Source organism: Doryrhamphus excisus, chromosome 4, assembly GCF_030265055.1.
Source record: "Doryrhamphus excisus isolate RoL2022-K1 chromosome 4, RoL_Dexc_1.0, whole genome shotgun sequence".
Classification (NCBI taxonomy): domain Eukaryota; kingdom Metazoa; phylum Chordata; class Actinopteri; order Syngnathiformes; family Syngnathidae; genus Doryrhamphus; species Doryrhamphus excisus.
The window spans coordinates 23,289,992-23,309,164 of record NC_080469.1 but is presented as its reverse complement, the minus strand read 5'-3'; the positions used below and the strand labels follow the sequence as shown (position 1 = coordinate 23,309,164).

General features: G+C 36.0%; 1 protein-coding gene across 6 annotated transcripts in view; it reads right to left on the bottom strand.

Annotated features, from left to right (window-relative positions):
- grid2 (glutamate receptor, ionotropic, delta 2) overlaps window positions 1-19,173 on the bottom strand; it is a 528,950-nt gene that overhangs the window by 171,417 nt on the left and 338,360 nt on the right. For all 6 annotated transcript variants that reach the window (XR_009129664.1, XR_009129665.1, XM_058071482.1 and 3 more), the window contains exons 6-7: window positions 9,584-9,757; window positions 3,905-4,066 (exon numbers count right to left, since the gene is read on the bottom strand). Coding sequence is in view for 4 of the 6 variants with exons in the window: in XM_058071482.1 (XP_057927465.1) it covers window positions 3,905-4,066; window positions 9,584-9,757 (336 nt within the window). In the remaining 2 variants the exon portion in view is untranslated. The remainder of the gene's footprint in view (window positions 1-3,904; window positions 4,067-9,583; window positions 9,758-19,173) is intronic.

The window sequence follows — 19,173 nt, the reverse complement described above, 5'->3', positions numbered from 1 at the left end:
CGGTTTCGGGTCTCAGACGACGCAACATGCAGGAAAATGCTAACACAAAGTTACAATGGCTGGGCTATGTTGTGTTTGGGAGATGCTTGGGAAAGTGAAAACTATTTTGATGATTATAAAAATTTAGCAAAAACATCATAACGGTGCATTATATGCTGCAAGAACAATATTTCCAAAAAATTTTGTAGAACTTTTGTAGAAGCTATTTTTTTCTATGCTATTTCGGAAAGAATTAAACTGCATTTCCAATTCTAGTGATCAGTAAAATCATGCAATTATAATCCAATGTATAATAACTTATTGTTATTTAATTCAATGAAAACAATTATTTAATTTAATTTAGTTTTTCTCAACATTTATATCTATTAATTCAAAGATTAATCCAAGATGAGCAATAAAATGCAATGCTCACAGCAATGACTCGTTACCGGAAAAATATATTGAAAATCAGTGCATCATTAGCATGATGGTCCATAACTTATTGTTATTTAGTTCAATTAAAACAATAATTTCATTGTATTTAATTTTTCTAGACATTTATATCTATTAATTCAAGGATTAATCCAAATGAGCAATAAAATCCAGTGCTCACAGCAATAACTCGTTACCGGTAAAATATATTTAAAAATGAGTGTATCATAAGCATGATGGTCCATAACTTATTGTTATTTAGTTCAATTAAAACAATAATTTCATTGTATTTAGTTTTTTCTACACATTTATATCTATTAATTCAAGGATTAATCCAACCTGAGCAATAAAATGCAATGCTCACAGCAATAACTCGTTACCGGTAAAATATATTGAAAATGAGTGTATCATTAGCATGATGGTCCATAACTTATTGTTATTTAGTTCAATTGAAACAATTATTTCATTTTAGTTCGTTTTTCTCAACATTTATATCTATTAATTCAAGGATTAATCCAAATGAGCAATAAAATGCAATGCTCACAGCAATAACTCGTTACCGGTAAAATATATTTAAAAATGAGTGTATCATTAGCATGATGGTCCATAACTTATTGTTATTTAGTTCAATTAAAAAAATTAATTAATTTTATTTAGTTTCTTCTAGACATTTATATCTATTAATTCAAGGATTAATCCAAGATGAGCAATAAAATGCAATGCTCACAGCATTAACTCGTTACCGGAAAAATATATTGAAAATGAGTGCATCATTAGCATGATGGTCCATAACTTATTGTTATTTAGTTCAATTAAAAAAATTAATTAATTTTATTTAGTTTCTTCTAGACATTTATATCTATTAATTCAAGGATTAATCCAAGATGAGCAATAAAATGCAATGCTCACAGCAATAACTCGTTACCGGTAAAATATATTGAAAATTAGTGTATCATTAGCATGATGGTCCATAACTTATTGTTATTTAGTTCAATTAAAACAATTATTTAATTTTATTTAGTTTTTCTAGACATTTATATCTAGTAATTCAAGGATTAATCCAAGATGAGTATTAAAATGCAATGCTCACAGCAATAGCTCGTTACCGGTATCGTTACCGGCATCATTAGCATGATGGTCCTGCGTAGCAAAGCGCTAATTAAAAGGCACAGGCACGCACTCGTCCTAAAATGGAACAAAAATACGTGCTGTTAAAAAGTCAGCTCTGTCATGTGTAGACGGGGGTCTTTAAATCAGCTCAGAGGAGACCGCCATCAGGACGCCTTCTTCATCAGTCGCACGGGCCGCTGATGAAAGCGTCGCCAAAAACGCGGCTGGATCTCAAGGTGAAATGCAGCGATAGATACCAAAGCCACCGCGCTACATTTATTAATGTCTGTTCGCTAATCCTAAATTAGCATTTCACTTGGCGCCGTCAGTCAGTCAGTGCAGCCGCCTCTTGTGGAATTTTTTTTTTTTTTGGGGGGGGGGGGGGGTGCGTTGACTGGATTTAAGCGCGATGAAAGGACTCCGGCAAATACGAGACGACACTCAAGGTGAAATGCAAAAACAGATTCGGAAAAATAATAGCTGCAGGATTTTTTAAAAAGTGAACTTTTCAGGAACTGCTGAAAAGTTGTTAATTGAATCTTATGTTCTTTTTTTGACGTTTGCCGTTCAACAACGATTGTTTCATGTTGAGAAAATGCTGAAACTTTTACCGGAATATGTACTTTTGGAATTAAGAACAATGGGCTTTCTACAGGTTGGGAAGAGAATAACAAGAATAACACAACCAAACGTCTTAGGATGTCACTCATGTCAGTCTTGATCCCGGGAGGACTTGTACGGCGACACAATATTGTAAAAAATGATTGGAGCAAAGAGAACTAGCTTCCTCAGCCAACAAAAAAAAAAATCCTAACAAAAGTTTATGATTTAACAAGAAATATGTTTCACTCTCTGTGCCAAATGAATTTAACCAGCTCTAAAACAGGTACACAAGAGACAAGTTTCAGTTGACAAACATGCCGTTTGTGACAACAGAGGCAAGGAAAAACTAAAGACGAAACTATAACTAAAAATGACAGGTGGCCACCTGTCTTATCAGACAAGCAATCGAGCCCTGGCAAGCACACTGGCGACAGAGGCAAGGAAAAACCATCATCAAATGAAGGAACCTCAAACACAAGCAAGACTCCCGTGTTGCATGGCTGCCTGCTTCAGTTGACGAACATGCTGTTTGTGACGACAGAGGCAAGGAAAAACTAAGGAAGAAACTATAACTAAAAATGACTCAAACTCAAATGACTAAGCACTTAGGCGATGGAAAAATTGACCGAACCTCTTGTAGACAAGCACTTTGGTGACAGAGGCAAGGAAATACAGTACATCCTTGAAGGAAGAACTTTTAAACAGAACCAAGAGTCTGTTAGCCCATAACTAACTCAACCCATACCAACCCCCATATTGTAAACATGCAGTTTAACGACAGAGGCAAGGAAAAACTCCCTCTAAGAAAGGAAAACCAACTCAAACTCAAATGATTAAGCACTTGGGCGACGGAAAAATTGACCGAACCTCATGTAGACAAGCGCTTTGGTGACAGAGGCAAGGAAATACAGTACATCCTTGAAGGAAGAAACTTGAAACAGAACCAAGAATCTGTTAGCCCACAACTAACTCAACCCATATCAACCCACATATTGTAAACATGCAGTTTGACGATAGAGGCAAGGAAAAACTCTCTGTAAGAAAGGAAAACCGACTCAAACTCAAATGAGTAAGCACTTAGGCGACGGAAAAATTGACCGAACCTCATGTAGACAAGTACTTTGGTGACAGAGGCAAGGAAATACAGTACATCCTTGAAGGAGGAAACTTGAAACAGAACCAAGAGTCTGTTAACCCATAACTAACTCAACCCATACCAACCCACATATTGTAAACATGCAGTTTGATGACAGAGGCAAGGAAAAACTCCATCTAAGAAAAAAAAACTGACTCAAACTCAAATGAGTAAGCACTTCGACGACGTAAAAATGGACTGAACCCCATGTAGACAAGCACTTTGGTGACAGAGGCAAGGAAATACAGTACATCCTTGAAGGAAGAAACTTGAAACAGAACCAAGAGTCTATTAGCCCATGAGTAACTCAACCCATACCAACCTCCATATTGCACTTTGACGACAGAGGCAAGGAAAAACTCCATCTTAGAAAGGAAAACCGACTCAAACTCAAATGACTAAGCACTGCGGCGACGGAAAAATTGACTGAACCCCATGTAGACAAGCACTTTGGTGACAGAGGCAAGGAAATACAGTACATCCTTGAAGGAAGAAACTTGAAACAGAACCAAGAGTCTGTTAGCCCATAACTAACTTAACCCATACCAACATACATATTGTAAACATGCAGTTTGACGACAGAGGCCAGGAAAAACTCCCTCTAAGGGATGCACTAAAGAGGTGCTGATATTTTAATGCCATTACCTTTTTGACAGTATCCAGCATGCTCTTCCCCCCTTGCCAGGGTTTGGAGTTTTTCCTGATACAGCTGAGACTGGCCATGCTGTGCCACTTCCTGTCCTCCAACTTCCTGTGGAAAGTGTTGGCGAGCAGCAGCACCGAGTCATAAATGTAGCGGTTGGTGATCTAAAATCAAGACACAGGAAATCAGATCATTCATTACTGGAAATCAGTCAATTAGGAGACTCGTTGGCCGATGAAGTCCATTCACCCCCTGGTGATGCGGCGGAAAAGGTGGGCAGGTACGTCAACCTGTGATGGATGACACTGATTTACTGCGATGCTTCTTTTCCAGAAGTAATGAGAAGATAATGAAAAGATGGACGACAGCCGGCAGCTGGCATACAAACGAATGCAGGTGATGTGCGCCACCTTATGTTAATTAAGAAGTTATTTCGCGTAGGTGCAAGCTAGTACATCATCCACAACACCAGCTCACACATCAAAACTCTATTTTTGGACACGAGCGTACACAAACAATCACAGCCACGGTCGCGGTGCTTTATTTAGATGCGGAATAGCGCTTATTTGTTTCTGTAACTGAACATGTGCGAGAATAACACTTTGTTACGTGTTACGTGACAATAACATGGAGTGCAAAGCTATTCCATTGTGTAGGATAGGGGTCTCAAACTCAATTTACTTGGGGGCCACTGGAGCTCGGGTATGGGTGAGACTGGGACGCATCAGGTTTTCAAAAAAAAAAAAAAGCATTTATTAAAAACAGAAAAAAAATTTCAGCAAAAATTTTTTTAAGCAACTTTTTCAGTGCTTTGGTTCCGATTTTCTACAATAAAAGCGCTGATAAAAAATTCCACTGTTCTCAAATATCTTACTTTTTATTTTTCTGCACAAAATAAGATGAAAAATAAACAAATCAAGAATAAAGAAAATCAATCAATCAGTAATAAATAAATATAATAATAATAATAAAACGGCAAATAATAAAAACTTAAGAAACCACATGTAGTTGGTGTGTACACAAATTATTTTTTTTCAGATTAAAATGAACAAAGCATTATTAGAGCCCTGTAGACATGACAAAACACGACTATAGTCACATTTATACTCATTTATACACATTTTTATTTACAACATATTGCGCAACTGCAGGGTCTTGAGACACATGCTAACTCGCAAACTAGAGAGCTAGCGACCTAAACGGTAGCCTTCAAGTTATTTCCTTTAAACTTAAATAGCCAAAAACTTACCACTTCCACACAGATCGTGAGGATAACTATTAACAGTTATTTAACCTTTAACATGAACATTAATCAAACGTAATATTTTTTTCTGGGTACATGATACCATACAGCATCCATATCAAACTTAAACTTTCATATCAAGGCGGGGGCCTCAAACTCGTGTCCTGCGGGCCACATATGGCCTGCGGACCACATGTTTGAGACCCCTGGTGTAGGCTACGGCATGCATCACTGACATTTTAGGCTTGACACTCATGATACCGCAATGCAAATATCGTCATTTCATCAGGAGGTTGCCTACAGCCACAGCTGTCAATGCAATGCAACGCTAAATTGGAACCCCGGTTCTTATTTGTTTTTGTAGCGGTATTGAAATGGAGAATTTACAGGCATTTTTGCAAGTGCAAACACATCATAGCCAGGCATGATGTCATGGAAAAAAAAAAAAAGAAAACCATCTTTCATTTCGCAGCCATCCTTTGCTGTCCCAAAATCGGAGAGAGGTCATGTCTACACAACGCGGAATCATTCATTTTGAAAAGGCGCGGATGTCAACAATGCATTGAAGTCAAGGTTTTTGTGTTGTGTTAGACATCAGGCAGATAAGATAAAAGAAAAACCTGCTCTCTCGAGGTTTACTTTCACTCTTGTCATTTGGGAGCCAATCTCACTCTCTTTTTCTCTGTGTCTTTTCTTTGGAAATTAAAGCAAAAAAAAAAAAATCTAATCAAAATCTCAGTGGGGGATCCTAACGGATCAGTATTACTTCTATGTGTGACTTGCTTCAACGAACACGGTCATCCGAACCTGAGATATGGGTCTTGGTTCAGTCACTTGAACGCTACATGGACCAGTGGCTCAGTTTTTTTTTAATGTTTATGTTTTTGCCATGTAATCAGATACATATATTCATTCATTTTCTACCGCTTATTCTCACGGGGGGTGCTGGAGCCTATCCCAGCTGTCTTCGAGCGAGAGGCGGGGTACACCCGGAACTGGTGGCCAGCCAATCACAGGGCACATATAGACAAACAACCATTCACACTCACATTCATACCTATGGATAATTTGGAGTCGCTAATTAACCTAGCATGTTTTTGGAATGTGGGAGGAAACCAGAATCAACAGCACCTTTGATAATATGATTGATATAAGATGATGATGATAATAATAATAATAACAATAATAATAATAATAATAATTATTATTATTATTATTATGTAATAATAAAAAACAACAACAACAATAATAATAATAATAATAATAATAATAATTATTATTATGAATAAAAATAATAAAAACTATAATAATAATAATAATAATAATAATTATTATTATTAATATTATTATTATTAATAATAATAATAATTATTATTATTCTCCATCCTTATAATAATAATAATAATAATAATATTAATAATAATGAAAATAATAAAAACTATAATAATAATAATAATTATTATTATTATTTAAATAATAACAATAATAATAATAATAATAATAATAATTATTATTACTATTATTATAAGGCTGGAGAACACGTTAATAATAATAATTATTATTATTATTATTGTTAATAATAATAATAATTATTATTATTATTGTTAATAATAATAATTATTATTATTATTATTGTTATTATTATTATTATTAACGTGTTATCCAGCCGTCAGGTTAAAAAATTATGACAACAAACAAGCATATTGTTGAATCATTGTAGCGGAACGGCGAGCTAGCTATCCACTCTTGATGTTGACACTAGCGCAGGGGTTGGCAACCTTTACTATGAAAAGAGCCATTTCACCCACTTGCCCACTAAAGAAAAATAGCCTGGAGCCGCAAAACGTTGTATGTTTAAAACAACATTGGAGGGGAAAAAAAAAGACGAGTTGGAGTACTCTTGCTAGTACTGGAGATAAACTTTTGTTTTTAAATGAGCTCTAATTTATTTTTTAGAATCGTCAAATAACTCATTAATAATAATTAATAACTCAAATAACTCAAAGTATTACTCATTTCCCTTCATGTTAACCTGTCAGAGAGAACTGGATAGCATCCGGTCTGCTCATTCAGTCACCAGTCAGAACTCAGTCAGGATGCATTCATGGTCTCACACAAAGTTGGATTTTTGTAAACTCATAACAAAGACGTGCATTTTCACCACACGGGTGCTAAAAAATATTAAAGCATTGCAAAGGGAGCCGCAACAAAGAGGCTGGAGAGCCACATGCGGCTCTGGAGCCGCGGGTTGCTGACCCCTGCACTAGCGGTTAGCGACGCAGCGTTTTTGTCCGCGAGATAAAAGTAGTTTTTCGTGTTAGCCACTACAATAATAACACATACAAGTCAGTTATTTAAATTGAACAGTCTTGGTGATGTTTTTAGTTTTTTTTTTTGTGAGGGCTTTAGTGTCCCATGTCAGTTGTTGTTAGCTAGCTCATTTTAACTCATTTTCTCAAGCTAGAATACAAAGAAAAGGGAAAGAAATATGTGTTCATGTTTCACATAAGTACTGTGAATGAAATTGCATAGTTTTTTTTTGGGGTTTTTTTTTACAGGCCTGAGGCATTAGCAGCTATATTAGCTTGCATTGCTACGTGAGGCTAGCTGGAGTATATATATGATAGTAGCTTAGCTGATATTATGGTTTCCGTTCCTTTGAAGCTATTTTGAATTTAAGTTAGCATCTTTTTTTACATTTATCTTCCACCACACGATTCATCTCATGGTGCAGTTAGAGAAAAAAAATATTTTTCTATTCATACATATTCTTGTGTTTCTTCCCTCGCTTTAAATATACTGCCTAAGGCCACAATATGTACGTCATTACAATCCTAGTTTGTTTGTTTGTTTTTTTTTTCATTTTGTGCAGGCAAGTCATCAAGCTGCCATCAAACGAATGACACAAAAAGGAAAGCACGTCTTCTCTTATTTATATGCCCGACACAAAACCTATTGAATTGTACCTATGTTGCTTGTTGATTTATGTCGTTGAGCAAAAGCCCCCCCACGGGGATCGTATCGTATCATTGTTAGAAGCTGCTAAATATACGAAAGCACAGTCACCGTGTGCCTGACAGTAAAACAACCAAACAAGATTAATTAGAATAAGTTAAGCCACCTGGAACTATAAACAGCGCTCTTTGTATGATTGGCCAATATAACTGATACACACATGATTAGTGTTAATCGCCGTTAAAGCTTCTTTGTAACATATCTCTTATTTAATATTCAATCAATTGTAATTATTTTGGAATAATTATTGCCTTGTAGAAAATTGGACTGAGGAAAAAAAAAGCAATAAAATGATTTATGGACTGTAATATCAAATCAATATTCTGGTTGTGATTACATTTTCAATTCCCTTACCCATATAACACCAGGAGTTTGGTATCACTGATACCAATAACAATAGTCATACTGTTATGAAATTAAACCCAAAAACTGGTTATTTTATGCTAATGTTACTCAGTTATACAAATTATACTAAGCCAACAATATATTTAGGCTGCACGGTGGTCGAGTGGTTAGCGCGCAGACCTCACAGCTAGGAAACCCGAGTTCAATTCCACCCTCGGCCATCTCTGTGTGGAGTTTGCATGTTCTCCCCGTGCATTGCAAGGTTTCCTCCCACATTCCAAAAACATGCTAGGTTAATTGACGACTCCGAATGTGGCCCGCAGGACACGAGTTTGAGGCCCCCGCCTTGATATGAAAGTTTAATGTTAGTTTGATATGGATGCTGTATGGTATCATGTACCCAGAAAAAAATATTACGTTTGATTAATGTTCATGTTAAAGGTTAAATAACTGTTAATAGTTATCCTCCTCATCCGTGTGGAAGTGGTAAGTTTTAGGCTATTTAAGTTTAAAGGAAATAACTTGAAGGCTACCGTTTAGGTCGCTAGCTCTCTAGTTTGCGAGTTAGCATGTGTCTCAAGACCCTGAAGTTGCGCAATAATTTGTCTACCCACCAACTATATGTGGTTTCTTAAGTTTTTATTATTATTATTATATTTATTTATTACTGATTGATTGATTTTCTTTATTCTTGATTTGTTTAATTATTTTTCATCTTATTTTGTGTAGTAAAATAAAAAGTAAGATATTTGAGAACAGTGGAATGTTTTATCAGAGCTTTTCTTGTAGAAAATCGGAACTAAAGCAAAGTTTATTAATTTTTCTATTTTTAATAAATGTGTTTTTTTTTGTTTTTTTTCAGTGGAAAATTGAGTTTGAGCATAGTCAGTAAAAATAAAACAAACCCGAAACAAACAAAAAAAGTTGTCTATCTGGAATCGATACCAGAATCTGAAACATTTCTATAAAAAACATTACTATCAGTACTGATCTCCCACTGCCGGTTATCCTTTTATTTCAAAGAACAAGGTTGTCATTTGATCAATTGACACTCCACTACTAAGATAACAACACTCACCTCCAGCTGCTGAGCCTTGGGGCTCTTGGGGTCGCAGAGGGACGTATTAATCCGATGGTTGTGCTTGACGCAGCGCTGGGTCGTATTCTGCGGCATGGGGAACGTCTGACGCACCACCGTCAACCGGCCCACCGACTTCATCACCAAGTCCTGTAGGTCGTAGTCGGAGATCTCCTTAGAGGGTCGGAAGAAGAAGAGAACTGGATCAGTGTCACATCTACAAACACTTTAAAATATTAAGATATAGAAAGTAAACAAATTGAAATTCATACCTGAGTTAAAGACACAACATAACACAATTGAGCCTTTAACAGGTTTAACCTTGTATGAACGTCTTGTCGTCTCAAGTTTCTAAACAGCAAAAGTGAGCTATCCGGTTCGCGGCGGGCTAAAACGTGGCACAAATCCCAAACAGCTTACCCACTGGCTACGGATTACAAAGATGGGGGAATATAGAGAAGACGGAACATGCCTGAGAAATTGCTATAAAAGCAAAGATCCGCTGGCCAAAGAAGAATTAAAATTCACAGCAGCCAGTCAAGGGCGTGTGCCGAGAAACTTCAAAAGCTAAGGTTGCACAAATAAATGCAGTAAAAAAAAAACACACATTAACACACAAATTTGGCTTTATACACTAACCTTAGCCTTTTAGCACCGTATTTATCACAGTATCTCCAAACATGATATATTTTCGAGTTGTCTGTACAGCTTGTATAGTTCCTCTTCACTGAAAATGAGTCGGGGTCCTGCGCAGTGGTCTAATGGTTAGGACGCTGACCTCTCTGTGTGGCGTTTGCATGCATGGCTTCTCTCTGAATACTCAAAATCAGTGGTCTCAAACTTGCGGCCCGCGGGCCAAATGTGGCCCGCAGGACGCTACTTTTGAGGCCCCCGCCTTGATATGAAAGTTTAATGTTCGTGCGTCCCCGCGCAAGTTTGATATGGATGCTGTATGGTATCATGTACCCAGAAAAAATTATTACGTTTCATTAATGTTCATGTTGAAGGTTAAATAACTGTTAATAGTTATCCTCCCTATTCGTGTGGAAGTGGTAATTTTTTGGTTATTGAATTTTAAAGGAAATAACTTGAAGGCTACCGTTTAGGTCGCTAGCTGTCGAGTTTGAGAGTTAGCATGTGGCTCAAGACCCCGCAGTTGCGCAATATGTTGTAAATAAAAAGAGTATAAATGTGACTATAGTCGTGTTTTGTCATGTCTACAGGGCTCTAATAATGCTTTGTTCATTTTAATCTGAAAAAAATTAATTTGTCTACCCACCAACTATATGTGGTTTCTTAAGTTTTTATTATTTGCCGTTTTATTATTATTATTATTATTATTATTATTATTATTATATTTATTTATTTATTACTGATTGATTTTCTTTATTCTTGATTTGTTTATTTTTTTCCATCTTATTTTGTGTAGAAAAATTTTAAAAATATATTTTTTTCAATTTTTATTTTTAATAAATTTTAATAAAATTTAATAAATTTTAATAAAATTTAATAAAATTTAATAAAATTTAATAAAATTTAATAAAATTTATTTTTAATAAATGTGTTTTTTTTTTGTTTTTTGTTTTGGAAAACTTGATGCAGCCCAGTCTCACCCAGACCCGATCTCCAGTGGCCCCCAAGTAAATTGAGTTTGAGACCCCTGCTCAAAATTGTCCACCATACCTGCGACCCCAGTGAGGACAAGCGGTATAAAAAAAATGGATGGATGAAAATGAGTCAACAACTGGCAACACAAGTGAGCAGCGAGATAATTGGGTCCAATGAGCTTCATTTGGTGTAGCATTCATACATTAAAAACTGTTTGTTGTACCTAAGCATAAAATAGAGCTTCATATATGGAATACCCTCCGTAAGAGTCAAGGTCTGGGGCTGCACGAGTGCTGCCGGTTCACTGAGGGAAACATCAATGTGCTGCGACATCCTGAAGCAGAAACGACGCCCCATGGCAGTTTTCCAAGATGATAAGGAGCACAGAAACCCCCGAGATGACAAGTGTCCCGCTAAGGAAGCTAAAGGTGAAGGTGATGAAGTTGCCAAGTTTGTCTCCTCCACATCGGAAACCCAATTGAGTCCCTGCGGGGCATCCTCAAGCAGAAAGGTGGAGGAGTGCGAGGCGTCTCACATCCACCAGATCCATCACCAACAGTGATGTCATCATGGAGGAGTGGAACAGGATTCAAGTAAAAAGGTGAATTCAATGCCCAAGAGGATTAAGGCAGTGCTAGATAACGATGGTGTTGCCAGTTGTTTAGACAATAATATAGATCAGGGGTTCAAAAACGTTACCAACTCAGGGCCCACTTGAAAATCTAAAAAATGTGCATTCTCAGAGCACTTAACTTAATAATAATAATAATAATAATAACAATAATAATAAAAATATTCATTCATTCATTTACTACCGCTTATCCTCAAAAGGGTTGCTGGGGGTGCTGGAGCCTATCCCAGCTGTCTTCGGGCGAGAGGCGGGGTACACCCTGGACTGGTGGCCAGCCAATCACAGGGCACATATAGACAAACAACCATTCACACTCACATTCATACCTATGGACAATTTGGAGTCGCTAATTATTATTATTATTATTATTACCATTATTATTCTCATCATTATTATTATTATTATTATTACCATTATTATTCTCATTATTATTATTATTACCATTATTATTCTCATTATTATTATTATTCTCATTATTATTATTATTACCATTATTATTATCATCATTATTATTATCATCATCATTATTATTATTATTATCATCATTATTATTACCATTATTATTATCATTATTATTATTATTATTATTATCATCATCATTATTATTATTATTATTATTATTGTCATTATTATTATTATTATTATCATCATTATTATTATTATTATTATTATCATTATTATTATTACCATTATTATTCTCATCATCATTATTATTATTATTATTATTATTACCATTATTATTCTCATTATTATTATTATTATTATAAAGATTCAGGATTGAAATGAAAGGCCAAATTTTTAATCTAATTAATTCTCTAATACTTTTCATAATTATATTCAAGGCTGGCATGATGACCAGAAGAGGTACGTTCCAATAAAAACTGTATAAGGTTCCTAAAATATTGTGACAGGTCAATAACACTCAAAAGGTTATTACTTAGACCTATAAATATTTTTTTTAATCATGCAATAAATATTTTTCAATAAAAATAATTTTTTAAAAAATCATATTTTTAATGACCTCTCATGGCCCACCTGTAGTACCACCGCGGCCCCCCCACAATGTGGGAATCACTGATATAAATATACATAAAGATCGCCTCAAAAGAAGCCATAATAAAATGCTTGTTGAAATGTGAGTCATGAATAAATATTGTGGCACCAACTTCATATATTTATATATATATTACTATATATACGGAGAGCGAAAACAAATATCCCTCATATGAACAAACATATGACGACACACAGATGTGAATTTCCCTTCCTGTCTTTGGCCTCGGGCTACTTCCTGTCAACCAATCTTCCAAGTCAGACATCCGACAAAATAGCACACATCTTTAACAATACACCGCAAAATACGTACACGATTCAGCAGCTCCTTGTTTACTCCATAAACCTTAAAAGTCTCCATACCCCCCCGCCCCCGGACCCCCGACCCCCCGGCACCAACCACCGCCCAAGCCTTATATTTCCTTCAGTGTTTGATTTGAAAACATCGCTCATCCCTTATTAGACTTTGTCCTCTGCCCTCTTTCCTCGCAGCCGCCCCCCCCCCCCCTCCCCCAGAGACGTAAGATCCCTTCATCTTGAGAGAGGAAAACTATTCATTTCTTTTCTGACCTTTCTCTCTGACCTATTTCCACTGTCCACCCACCTCCAAGTTCTTCCTGGTCTAGTTGTTGGAGAAAAACGAAAAACTAAAGAGGATTTTATGACTGTGTTCTTCCACTATGAATATGCTTTCACACCTACACTTATATTCGGGGCTTTGACGTTTATATGCGGAAACCAACAAGGCAGCCCTAAACCACTTCTCCTCACGCCAGAGATTTTCTTCCTGTCACTCTCTCGCAAACACACACCGGGGACCTGGACAGCCATGACGCAAAAAAGGTTGACTCATGTTGAATTGCATCATATCGCATCGTATCGGATTGCATTGATTTGAACTAAATCAGGGGTCTCAAACACGCGGCCCGCGGGCCAAATGTGGCACGCAGGACACTAATTTGAGGCCCCCGCCTTGATATGAAAGTTTAATGTCAGTGCGGCCCGCGCAAGTTTGATACAGATGCTGTATGGTATCATGTACCCAGAAAAAATTATTACGTTTGATTCATGTTCATGTTAAAGGTTAAATAACTGTTAATAGTTATCCTCCCTATCCGTGTGGAAGTGGTAAGTTTTTGGCTATTTAAGTTTGAAGGAAATAACTTGAAGGCTACCGTTTAGGTCGCTAGCGGTCTAGTTTGCGAGTTAGCATGTGTCTACGAGGTACATTATTTAAAAAAAAAACTAAACTGTATTATAGAAAGCAGGAAGTGAACAAATGTAACAGTTACTGATTGTAAAAGTACCAGATGGAGGGGTAGGATTTAATAAGGTTTGCTTCTTCCTACTCCTTTTGGACATGTGGAACTGGGAACTGATTATGGGATGCATTCAATTGTAATCTGATGCATGTTTAAATGAAATAAAACCATTACCATTACTCTTAAACGCAGGCTACATGATCACATATTTAAGCATATTTAAGCATAGCAAGCTACTGAGCTAAATAGTTGGCCTCCAATTAATTTATTCTAAGGGTTTCAAATGGAGTTGAGAAGCCAAAAATGTACCACTTCCACATGGAATGGGAGAACTTGTTTTCACTTTGTCATGTCGGACAGGTCATGATGTTAAGGTCATGTTATGCAAGGTAATGTCTCTTTAATGTAATATGAATTGTCAGTCAATTTTTACACTGGCATGTAAATAGGAGTTCAGAACAGTATCTCGGTACAATCCTCAATTTTTATGAAATGCCAAACTAAGTGGGCGGCACGGCGGTCTAGTGGTTAGCGCGCAGACCTCACAGCTAGGAGACCAGGGTTCAATTCCACCCTCGGACATCTCTGTGTGGAGTTTGCATGTTCTCCCCGTGCATGCGTGGGCTTTCTCCGGGTACTCCGGTTTCCTCCCACATTCCAAAAACATGCTAGGTTAATTAGCGACTCCAAATTGTCCATAGGTATGAATGTGAGTGTGAATGGTTGTTTGTCTATATGTGCCCTGTGATTGGCTGGCGACCAGTCCAGGGTGTGCCCCGCCTCTCGCCCGAAGACAGCTGGGATAGGCTCCAGCACCCCCCGCGACCCTCGTGAGGAAAAAGCGGTAGAAAATGAATGAATGAATGAATGAATGAATGCCAAACTAAGTGCGGCAGACTTAACCGAGACTATCCTGCTTCATGGACATGGTGCAATAATGTATTAAAAAGTAGTCCGCAAAACTTAAAGAGAAAAAAAGGAATTTAAAAAAAAAAAAAAAAAAAAGGAAGTAGCGCATCCCCTTTATCATTCCTCCTCCTCTTCCTCGCACCGTGAGCAGAACCGAGGCGATGAGGAAGGGCAGGCTGATCAATTATAAAGTGTGAACTGTGCCTCAGTGGGATGCTCTAACTGCTGGCTGTAGATAAAGCAAAGTTATGACAAGCATACACTATCCCCTCATCCATAATAAAGCGCACTCTTCCGGTATTCATGCTCCGGAGTACAAGAGAATATTGAAGCCTTCATCTGCTTAAACAGTCTCTTTGAATATAAAGGCTTCACATATTCCTTTATGGACTTGTTGTTTTAGTATTAGAACATTCAAAATTCTTCTCGTCTGGCGTTTTGATAGGCGGAAGTAGGACATCGTGCAGTCCGGTTAGAATGCTTGCGATTTTCCATTGTAACATTTAATGGGTCTATGTCGGGGGGGGCAGACTATATATTTTACACGTAACAGTACACCTGATATTATTGTATCTGTAAAATTGTCATGCAATCTGCTATTATTTATTATTTTATATTTATATTTCAATATTTTACAAATAATAAAATATTATAATAATTACAATAAAATTAAAATAATAATTATTATATTATTATTATGTAAAATATGCAAATATAACAATAATATTATATATAATTAATATAATAATTAGCATTAATATAATAATTATAATAATCATAATAGTTATAATATATATATATTATATTATATACTATATATTTTATTATATACTATATATTTTACACATAACAGTCCACCTGGTAATATTGTATCTGTGAAATTGTCATGCAATCTGCTATTATTATTTATTATTTTATATTTATATTTCAATATTTTAAAAATAATAAAATATTATAATAATTACAATAAAATCTAAATAATAATTATTATATTATTATGTAAAATATGCAAATATAACAATAATATTATATATAATTAATATAATAATTTGCATTAATATAATAATTATAATAATCATAATAGTTATAATATATATATATATATATATATTATATTATATACTATATATTTTATTATATACTATATATTTTACATGTAACAGTCCACCTGGTATTATTGTATCTGTAAAATTGTCATGCAATCTGCTATTATTATTTTATATTTATATTTCAATATTTTAAAAATAATAAAATATTATAATAATTACAATAAAATTAAAATAATAATTATTATATTATTATTATGTAAAATATGCAAATATAACAATAATATTATATATAATTAATATAATAATTAGCATTAATATAATAATTATAATAATCATAATAGTTCTAATAATAATTATAATAATCTAATAATAATTATTATTATTATTATGTGCTTGTGTCCCTTTTTTCAGGAGCACTTTGTAAACAACAGACCATGTCAAACAACGAAATTGATACAACCATCAAAAGGTTGGCTCAGGCCGTGATGCCAGGTTGTATGTTGAGTTTAAATAAAATACTTTGGAAAGATTGGGCGGGCCGTATTGAAACACTTGGCGGGCCGGATGTGGCCCCCGGGCCGTAGTTTGCCCACCCCTGGTCTATGTTAATTATACTGGGATAAAAATTCAATATCATAACGGTTGACAGTTCGCCGGTTTGTTATATGGAGAGCGGTATTGGTACAGTTACCATAGCAACACCAGGATGGCCTACTTTCCTAAATTTTAATATATATGAAATATATGTGTATATATATATATAGTGCTAGTTTCTGCCATTTGAAAGTAATACGTTATATTAGATATTACTGCCTATGAATTTTGATGCAATAGACATAATACTAATCTTAGAGGACCTACTTTCCTTTGAACTGTAGTTTCCTCACATTTATATTGAAGTAACAAGTTTTCTGTTACTATATGAAAAAAAAAAAAAAAATTGGGGCATATCTCAGCCTGCCACACGGCCGTCAATGAGTGATTTGTGACATGCATCAGGTGTTGCTGCAAAGGTTGCCCACGAGGCCTGCATGCACAGGGCACATATAGACAAACAACCATTCACACTCACATTCATACCTATGGACAATTTGGAGTCGCTAATTAACCTAGCATGTTTTTGGAATGTGGGAGGAAACCTTGCAATGCACGGGGATAACATGCAAACTCCACACAGAGATGGCCGAGAGTGGGATTGAACTTGGGTCTCCTAGCTGTGAGGCACTAACCACTTGTCCACCATGCAGCCCGAGATATATTAATTCCTTCAATCATTAATTTTCTACCGCTTATCCTCACAAGGGTCGCGGGGGTGCTGGAGCCTATCCCAGCTGTCTTCGGGCGAGAGGCGGAGTACACCCTGGACTGGTGGCCAGCCAATCACAGGGCACATATAGACAAACAACCATTCACACTCACATTCATACCTATGGACAATTTGGAGTCGCTAAATTAACCTAGCATGTTTTTGCAAAGTGTGAGGAAACCTTGCAATGCACGGGGATAACATGCAAACTCCACACAGAGATGGCTGAGGGTGGAATCGAACCCTGGTCTCTGAGCTGTGAGGTGTGCGTGCTAACCACTCGACCGCCGTATAAAAGGTAAGCTAAAAATGTGAATATCATGATATCAAAAACATGTTTTTTGAGGAATACCTGGAATATGAAATAATGAAAAATTTTCATTACGAAGATATTTCAAGAAAACAACCTGACCGGGTCATTTTTGACCCACTTATGGAAGGTTGGGGTAGTAACACAAAAACTAAAAATTCTTAAAATGTATAAAAGGTAAGCTAAAAATGTGAATGGCATGATATCAAAAATATTTTTTTTGAGGAATACCTGGAATATGAAATGATAACATTTTTTAATCCGAGGGATGCCATCAGGATGAATGTCTGAAAAAGAGGAGTTTTTCCAGAGTTTTTCCTCCTGTCACTCACGCCAGTGGCTTGAGATCATCCTATATTCAAAATCGTTTTATATTCAGGTCAATGTGTTATTTTATCAACAAAATTTCTCAAAAAGGAAAATCAGTCAATTATGTTTTTCTGCCTCATGACCGAAAGTCTTATTAAAATTAGCCCACAAATGGGAATGTTTGCCACTATGATTAAGATCGTGACTTAGTGAACTTATGATCTCATTTCCATCCTCCCAAGTCTTATTAATATTTAAATCACCTTGCTAATTTTTGATTGGAAAACTTCTTCTCAATTAAAATATTTCCACAGAGGTCACAAACAACAAGAGTAAAAACACCTCAGTGGGAAGTAATTTAAATAGTCTTAAGCTCCCTGGGGATGGAACCTTTTTTTTGGAAATGTCGCTTTTCATGGGAGGTTAACGCTTGGGGATTTAGGGAATGTTCAAAGATGGGCACTTTTGAAAGGAATTCATGTTAGTTGAATTGAAAATATGGTACCATATAAAACACAAGTATTGATTTCAATACCAGGGTTCAATTCCACCCTCGGCCGTCTCTGTGTGGAGTTTGCATGTTCTCCCCGTGCATTGCATGGTTTCCTCCCACATTCCAAAAACATGCTAGGTTAATTAGCGACTCCAAATTGTCCATAGGTATGAATGTGAGTGTGAATGGTTTGTCTATATGTGTCCTGTGATTGGCTGGCCACCAGTCCAGGGTGTACCCCGCCTCTCGCCCAAAGACAGCTGGGATAGGTTCCAGCACCCCCGCGACCCTCGTGAGTAGATATTCGGGATGACTATAAACGCTCGGTTTCAAAAGGCGTGGTAAAACTGTTCCTTTGTGACATCACAGCGGGCAGACTTCCTTATATGGTTCATAGTTAGGAAGCAGTTTTTAGAAACTTAATAGAAAGGGTGGAAAAATTTGCAAATGTGAAATAGACAGCTAGGATAGACTCCAGCACCCCCACGACCCTCGTGAGTAGAAAATAAATGAATGAATGAATGATGAAATGTTACTAAAACAAACATTTAACCCTGAGGAACTCTGAGAATGTATAGTTAAAAGGGAACTATTGTGTTTTTTTTTTCACTTTTCTGACCTACAAATGTAATTAAAATGTTGTATTCTCGCGTTAAATGA